This window comes from Rutidosis leptorrhynchoides, chromosome 7 (genome assembly GCF_046630445.1).
Source record: "Rutidosis leptorrhynchoides isolate AG116_Rl617_1_P2 chromosome 7, CSIRO_AGI_Rlap_v1, whole genome shotgun sequence".
Classification (NCBI taxonomy): domain Eukaryota; kingdom Viridiplantae; phylum Streptophyta; class Magnoliopsida; order Asterales; family Asteraceae; genus Rutidosis; species Rutidosis leptorrhynchoides.
Genome location: NC_092339.1, coordinates 169,635,707 through 169,644,511, shown reverse-complemented (window position 1 = coordinate 169,644,511; position 8,805 = coordinate 169,635,707). Strand labels below are relative to the sequence as shown.

The 8,805-nt window shown below is 35.9% G+C and overlaps 1 protein-coding gene across 1 annotated transcript; it reads left to right on the top strand.

The window, feature by feature from the left end:
• Positions 1–1,191: 1,191 nt before the first annotated feature.
• On the top strand, positions 1,192–5,353 carry LOC139857647 (alkaline/neutral invertase A, mitochondrial-like). The gene is made up of 6 exons (XM_071846466.1): positions 1,192–1,979; positions 2,856–3,015; positions 3,126–3,337; positions 3,556–4,049; positions 4,637–4,685; positions 4,772–5,353. The coding sequence occupies exons 1-6, from the start codon at positions 1,332–1,334 to the stop codon at positions 5,102–5,104; spliced, it is 1,896 nt and encodes a 631-aa protein (XP_071702567.1). The 5' UTR covers positions 1,192–1,331; the 3' UTR covers positions 5,105–5,353.
• Positions 5,354–8,805: the final 3,452 nt, after the last annotated feature.

Sequence of the window (8,805 nt, the reverse complement as noted above, 5' to 3'; positions counted from 1 at the left end):
TAACAAACTTTTGCTAATCTCGAGGGTCGACATGGCATCTGTCCCTTTCATGGGAATAACAAACAGATCCTAACAACTTTTCTAGATTCGTGTACTGACGTGGCGTGCAACTTGTTGGTCTTTGGCCCGGGATCATGTGCTTGTTCCGGGACAGTGTGCTTGTTCCGGGGCGGTGCACTTGTTCCGGGACAACGTGCTTGTCCCGGGACTGGACACCTAAACTAGAAAGCCATGGCAATTTCGAGAGTGTGGTAGATCCATCTAGATTGTAACGGACGAATGTCTTGCTCTCGCTCAAGCAAAAGGAGTTTCATCTGATGTTTGTTCCAAGTGTTTCTTCACGGTAGTGTTATGACCGGGCAATATTGTAGCCGATTCATAAGTAACTTGGTAAAGGTTGTCGGGTGCCCGACTTTCATAGTTCAGCAGGCCTTTTTATGTGACGATATGGTTCTTGGTTTCTCAATGCCTTTGTACCCGGCTAAGTGATGCCGGTAGCCTGTACACTTGGGCGGGTCGTATGAGTTTTATGTAGCGTCTCGGCTAGCCTTTGTTTGGTATGCTTCTTCCCGGATGCGTACGTAAGTAACCTTCTGATCAGGTTACTAAGGTGAGGCCGGGAAGATGTTCTTTGCCCGGGATGGTTCATGCCGGATACGCTCTAGCCGAAGTGTTATTAATAGTGTGTCTGTCTGAGACGGATCGTTATGCGTATCATCATCATTAAGTATTGAAGGTGTACCGGAGACGGAGCAGAAAATCGAAAAGAGGTTGCAAGAGGAACCCCTATGAACCCATTGATTTGAATCCATATATATAGATGCAAAGAAAAGGAAATGAAAAGGAATTTAAGATGGTATCGGTAAGAGTAGTAAATGAAAAGGAGTTAAAGGTGGTGAGAGGCGGAGGACGATGGCAAAGGGAGGAGGACCAAGCTGGTTAGGACAAACTTTGAAGAAAACACTCCGGTGCAAAGTTTTCAAGTCAAAGAAAGAAAGAAAAACGGTTTATATTGTGTAGCGCAATAGATTTGGTAGGGAGAGAATAATAATTATCTTAATCTTAATCTTAATCTTAATCTTAATTAAAAATAAACAAAATGTTTGCATTCTTCTCCTTGCCTTCCACCAACTTGAAAATCCTTACATATTTCATTTTCTTTGAATAAAAAATCACATCTCTATTTCTGCCACCAAAAATATCTCCACACCACCACCACCACAATTTCGTCTCCTTAATTCTCTAAAATACACCAATTTTGATTCAATTATATATACACAATCCCTTCCTCCATTCACAAAAGGATCCTCAATTTCACATTTTTATTTCTCATGAACACCATAATTAAGATCCTCAATATGAAGCTCAATTCCAGGCTTTTGATTCAAAGCCAAACTGTTTTAGGGCTAATGAAATCCCCAATTATTAAAAATCCAAACTTTCATATCTCCCCATTAAGAAATTTAGGTCTTCAATGTACAATTAATCAAACCCACAAACCCTATTCTGTTTCATCCCCAAATTGGGGTCAATCTAGGGTTTTGTCAATCACATGTTGTAATTCTAACAACAATAGTAAAAAATCCAATTATGTTAATAAAAAACTTTATTCTACAACTTTGAATGACAAGAATTTTGAAAATGTTTATGTTCAGGGTGGTAATGGTAATAGGGGTGGTAATTTAGATGAAACGACACCGTTAGGTGTAGGAAAGAATGAAACTTTATTATCAAATGATGGTGATAAAAGGGTAGAATCTGAAGCAGAAAAAGAAGCATGGAAGTTGTTGAAAGATTCGGTTGTAACGTATTGTGGTAGTCCGGTTGGTACGGTTGCTGCGAATGATCCTGGTGATAAAATGCCATTGAATTATGATCAAGTTTTTATTCGAGATTTCGTACCATCGGCTTTAGCATTCTTGTTGAAGGGTGAAGGAGAAATTGTTAAAAACTTTCTGTTGCATACTTTGCAGTTGCAGGTATTTTTGCTGATTTTGTAATGCTGTTGTGTTTGTGTTGATATTTATTTAATTTAAAATGGCGGTTATGAAATTGTACAAGATTTTTATTCGTTAGGGCTGTCGAAAAAGCTTTATATGAATCCAACTAATGTCATTAGCAATTGTGGCATAATTGTAATGTTTACGGTTTAGGTAGGTGTTTACTACACAGTGGCGAAACAGAAATTTTTTCACCAGGGGCAAAAAAAAATTTTGGGTCATGGACTTTTGGGTTGAGGGCAAAATCTAGAAGCTTTTGGGCAAAATATGAACACTTATGGGGGCAAAATCAAATTTTAAGCTTGAAAATTTCTAATCCATTGAGAAAAAAATCAAAAATTCGAAATTTTAAGCATTAAAAAGCCTAAGAATTTTAAATTGACTGGGGGCATCTGCCCCCCTTGCCCTATGCTATTTCCGCCACTGTTATCACAGTATTGATTGGACCAGGTGAATAACACAAGAATATATCCAATGTTACCTTTTTATGTTTTGTATATATAAAGGTATCAAAAACTTGCTATTGTGTGTATCTTACTTCCTATAACAAGGAAACAGTAAGTGATAACGGTTATAATGACATGGCATTGTATATGGCTTCTGTAGCATTCAAAAGTCCGGCCACCCAATCAAGAGGTCACCGGGTGCATGCGATAGTATGTTTTGAGAAGTTTAATACCTACAATACAACATTTTATAGTTTAATTTTAATGTCCACTACAGTATTTGAATACATTCTTTTGCTCTTTAGATTCATGAGATGATCATTGATGTATAAATTGTGTATCGTATTTAGGTTGTTTGTCCTGTTATATGCGAGACTCCATTGATGTCTCTTTGTTTGTTTTTTTTAAGAGTTGGGAGAAAACAGTGGACTGTTACAGCCCGGGGCAGGGGTTGATGCCTGCAAGTTTTAAAATAAGAACGGTACCACTTGATGATACAAAAGTTGAAGAAGTTTTAGACCCGGATTTTGGTGAATCAGCTATAGGCCGTGTTGCACCAGTTGACTCTGGTAAAAGTCAATATATCTCGTTCATGTACGATGTCGAATTGTTGATAAGCTATTGTTATAATGATTGTTGAAACTAACGTCCATTTGTTTGCGTATTGACTTGAATGCAGGATTGTGGTGGATAATCATGTTGAGAGCATACACCAAAATCACTGGTGATTATGCAATGCAAGAACGGGTCGATGTTCAAACGGGGATTAAACTGATTTTGAACTTGTGTTTATCTGATGGGTTCGATATGTTTCCATCTCTTTTAGTTACTGATGGGTCGTGCATGATTGATCGAAGAATGGGTATCCATGGACATCCTTTGGAGATCCAAGTTAGCCCTATTTTACCTAAACTTTTTCTTTTTATTATTTGAAGGATTTATCTAACAACATCCTATCATTAATGTGCAAAAAAGACTTAGTACTTTTTAATTACTGACATGTAAAAGTCAACATTAACCACTTTCTACAACACATTAATGCACCTTAACGACATCCTTTTGAAAAATCCTTATTTTAAAGTTTTATTGGTTAATTTTCCTACTTGCAGTCTTTATTTTACTCCGCACTAAGATGTGCTCGTGAGATGCTTGCTTTAGACGAAGGATCCAAGAATTTGGTGAGGACCGTCAACAATAGGCTTAGCGCACTCTCGTTTCATATACGAGAATATTATTGGGTTGACATGAAGAAAATTAACGAAATTTACCGATATAAAACCGAAGAGTACTCAACCGAAGCAACAAACAAATTCAACATTTACCCGGAACAAATTCCGCATTGGTTAATGGATTGGATCCCAGAAGAAGGAGGTTACATGATCGGTAACGTACAACCCGCTCATATGGATTTTAGATTTTTTACGCTTGGTAACATTTGGTCAATTGTTTCGTCTTTGGGCACACCAAAACAGAACAATGCGATACTGAATCTGATAGAATCCAAATGGGATGATATTGTTGGTCATATGCCTCTTAAGCTCATTTACCCTGCCTTGGAAAAAGAAGAGTGGCGTATAATCACTGGGAGTGACCCGAAGAACACGTGAGTTTTTTTCAACTATTATGCATATTATGTAACGAATCAAATTGGATTGGGATCAAAACGGAGTTTTACACGGGTCCTGGTAAGATTCATCTCGTATGATGACTAAATATATTCCTTCCATCCCAATTTATTGTCTTACAAGAAACACGGGTTATATTAAATGTTATTATCACACTCTACTTTTTGTAATGATTACATATCCACCCTTTACTTTTTACTTGTTTGTCGTACGTTCATAAATTAACGGCATAAAAAGAGCTTAACCTAGTTAATTTTATCTATTTATGGAAGTGTACAGTTAATTTGGGACATCCTAAAATTGAACATTGGACAGTAAAATAGGGACGGAGAGAGTACAATTTAGTAAATAGATTAAGAAGGGTATTGTACTTGATAACAACATAACATGCTTGACCTATTTGACCCGTTTTATTTGACTTTTTTTAATTTTTACTTCATTTGACCTGTTAAAGATGAAACATACTAACTAGTAACTACCAACCCATTTCTAATCAAAGGAGTTGAAATTGCCACCTCTAGTAATATCTTATTTCAAGCTATAACAATCTCATGACTAATTGCAGACCTTGGTCTTATCACAATGGTGGTTCTTGGCCAACTCTTCTATGGCAGGTAACTATAATCATCGTCACCTTTCTTCTTTTTTCGTGTATTCGGTAATTTAAAAAATCAAGATTTTCCATTTCTGTGTATCGTAGTTTACATTAGCATGCATCAAAATGGGAAGAATAGAATTAGCAAGGAAAGCAGTTAATCTTGCCGAAGATAGGTTATACACCGATCACTGGCCGGAATATTACGACACAAAAAGCGGAAAGTTCATCGGAAAACAATCTAGACTTTACCAAACATGGACAATTGCTGGATTTTTAACATCAAAAATGCTTTTAGAAAATCCCGACAAAGCGTCTCTTTTGTTTTGGGAAGAAGATTATGATCTTCTTGAAATATGTGTTTGTGCTTTAAGTAGCAAATCTGGTAGCAGGAAGAAATGCTCACGTGGCGCTGCTAAATCACAGATTTTAGTGTGATAGCGTCAAATTTAAAGATGGATATAAGTACACTTGATGGTGTATATTAATACTAACAGATTATACAGCAGTATTTAAAAAACGAAATACTGCATAATTTTTTTTCTTTTTGTCTATTTGGGGAGGGGTCTCTGAGATTATTTATACTCAATATTGTTTTGTTGTTCGATTAAGGTTGTTAATCGATTAATACACGAATAGTTAGTTGCTAACTTGTTACGTGGAATGGGAGTTGATTATTTGGTGCTCTGTAAGCTATTGAAGCTGTAATACTATATACTTTCAGGAATATGTAATTACTACTTGACTTTGTTTTTGTGTTTGACTTTTTTTATCCCAACTGTGGAAATGCATCTATACAATTTTTTTTTTTTTTTTTTTTTTTTTTTTTTATCCTAAGCTATTGAAGCTGTAATACTATATACTTTCAGGAATGTAATTACTACTTGACTTTGTTTTGTGTGTGACTTTTTTGATCCTAAATGTAGAAATACATCTGTACCGGCATCTATAGTGTGTCAAAGATTAAGAATCAGATGTATAAATACTGCATATACAGTTTCATATAGTACATTAATTAATTTAATTTTAATTTTAATTTAAAATACAAAAGAAATGGACAAAAAAACACTTTCGAACATCTTAAACCAACCGACCTGTTCGACCAATCTATCTAATTTGCCACCTCAAATTCTAACCACCCAGCTCAACCTCTTCCTTACAAAACCAACCATCTTCTATGGGAGAATTGCGAAGATTCCCCACCATGTCCCTCCCACCTCCACCCGCGATAATCAACCTGAAAATAATAACCAGAAGCAAAAAAATATGGAAACCCTTTTGACTAGTTAACGTATCTGAATCTCTCTGAAAATAAACAGTCAGAATCAACATAAAGTACAAAATAATTATACTTTTACAATGCAATTACTCCCACCTGCAGTAATGTAAGCTGTGACGACAATGCTGTAACATCAGTCTGTAAAGTTTGAACCTAACTTGTTTTCCATTTCAGATATGTAACCCATCTTCCTTTCTTTTGAACGTGCTGCTGGAAGGCGACTAGCAAAATTCTAAGGAAGATAGCAATATTTTTAAGTAGTAGGATTGAAGGTATTTAAAATTCGTGTTTCAGAACAACTTACTTGCTAATGCGTTTTTTAGATGTAGGAAAGTACTATAGATTTTTAGATTTTCTAACGAAAGCCATAAGCATTGGTGAAAACGAGCCGACGTGCACAAGCTCTACTAGGAACGAGCTCGGTATGATTTGAGCATGATATTTCAAGTTCGAGCTCCGCTCGTTTGATATTATAGAAGTTATAGCTCGACTCAATCTCGACTCGACTATTAGGTGATATTTTTTGTTGCTATTATTTAATTTGTCATTCATATTTATCTTTGTGTATTGTTTATCCACGTATAATAAGTTACAATATATACTATTAATATATGATTATCATATATGGTTGTATTGTTATGTAATTATATATTATATTATACATTTTATTTTTTATAAAGAATAAACACTATATATAAATAAAAAGCTTGTTTAAGCTCGCAAACTTCTTCGAGCTCGAGATATGAAACTCAAACTCGAGCACGTTTACAAAACGAGTTTCAAAATATGTTCAAGCTAGCTTGTTTAGGCTCAGTTCAAATCAAATTTTTAACGAGCCGAGTTCGAGTAGCTCGCGAGTTGCTCGAGAGTAGATCGACTCACTTACAACCTTAGTAGTAAGGGCTTAAGATGTAAACAAGACTTGTACTTTTTTATAACTACCATGTAAAAGTCAAAATTAACCACTTTGTACAGCACGTTGCACATTAATGAAGTCGTAGATTTGTGAGATATGTAATGCTACAATTGACTTCACTTTAGTTCAAGAGAAATGTTAACCGCCAATGAAACATTTAATTTTTCTTCGAAAAGCAAAACATTTAATATGGAACGAACCAAGAGGTGATTAACAATTAATATGCGTATTGACTCTCTTTAGGTCTCCTAAAGCCATCTCAGCAAGGTTCTCATTAGCCATAACTTTCTTTTGTTCAGCCTCATTAAATACATCATATCTAAACTTTCTATGTCTTAATTTTCTTTATGTTCGGTATATATAACATAAAGAAAGCTTAAGCCATTAGTTCAGCTCCATTAAACACATCATATCATAACTTTCTTTAGTTCGGTATATATAACTGTTTGATGTGTGGTTACATCACGGTATTTACAAAACACTTTGTTTAGGTGATGTTCGATAGTGTAGCGTTCATCAGTACGGGTGTGTTGTTAGTATTGGTTCACGGACGCGTTTAGTAGAACGCTTTGTAAGCTCATCAAAGCGTGTAATCTGTATCACTGTAACCCTACAAGATCATCCGATCTTTATATATATATATATATATATATATATATATATATATATATATATATATATATATATATATATATATATATATATATATGTATTGGGTAAAGGGTAATTCTACCCGGTGAATGTATTAAATAGCATCAAAGATTACACAGTAGGCACAAAAATGCTTAGAGAAAAACTCAAAGCAACCAACCAGGCCAAACGGCCAAAACCAAACACAAGAGAACGCAGGCTCGAACAAGCCACAAGACACCCTACTTAAGGGACCTTCCACGCATCTTTCATCAATCTAACTTGACTCGAATTCTTCCATTTGAGAGCCATAATCTTGAGACGAACCATAGAAAAAATAGCAGCAACAATCTTCTCACACGATCTTGAATCCCTTTTAAACAGCCTGTTGTTGCGTTCTTGCCATACCATGTAAACAGAAGCGCCAAACAGTAATTTTGCAACGATACTACGAACAGTTCTTCGTGAAGCAAAGCTGCTGATCGCAGCAACAAAGTCGGTCCAATCATCACCAACAATTGAGAACTGTACATTATTCTTAACACACTTCCATATTCTAGACGCAAATGTGCAACGAAAGAACAAGTGCATATGGATGTCAGGTTCTGATCTGCATAAAGGACATAAAAGAACAACATTTGGCCCAACTTCCCATTTTTTTAGCTTATCTTGAGTCTTAAGATTCTCACCAAAAAGCAACCATACCAAGAACGAATGCCTCGGAATACATTGCGGGAACCAAACAATAGGGTACCAATCGATAACATCTGCTCTAGTACGAATCGTATTCCAAACAATCCCAACCAAAAAATGACAAAGGTTACCCGAATAATCACGCCAACGAATACAGTCAGAAGCATTTGATAAGGTAGGTGGCACAATGTTACTCAAACCTGGATATTTTCCAAGCCATGTACTTAGCCACCTCCAACCATTTTGTGACACAATATCACATAGTTTCGCTTCTCTAGTGAAGCCAGCGTGCAATATATCCCTGTTAGAAATAATTATAGATAACGGACCATAATCACTCCATGCATCGTGCCACGCGGATATAGAAGCACCATCACCTATACAATAAACAAAATGATCCCGAATAGTATCTCTGATGGCCATAATCTTGCGCCAACTAACACTCGCATTATTAACAAGTGGAGCATCCCAAAAACTTTTGTCTTTAAGACGATACGTATGTACCCACTTTACCCATAAAGATTGTTTATTCGTCAAAATACGCCAAATATGAGAGGCCATAAGAGCAATATTCCATTCCTTCAATCTTTTGATACCCAGACCACCCTCTTCCTTTGGAAG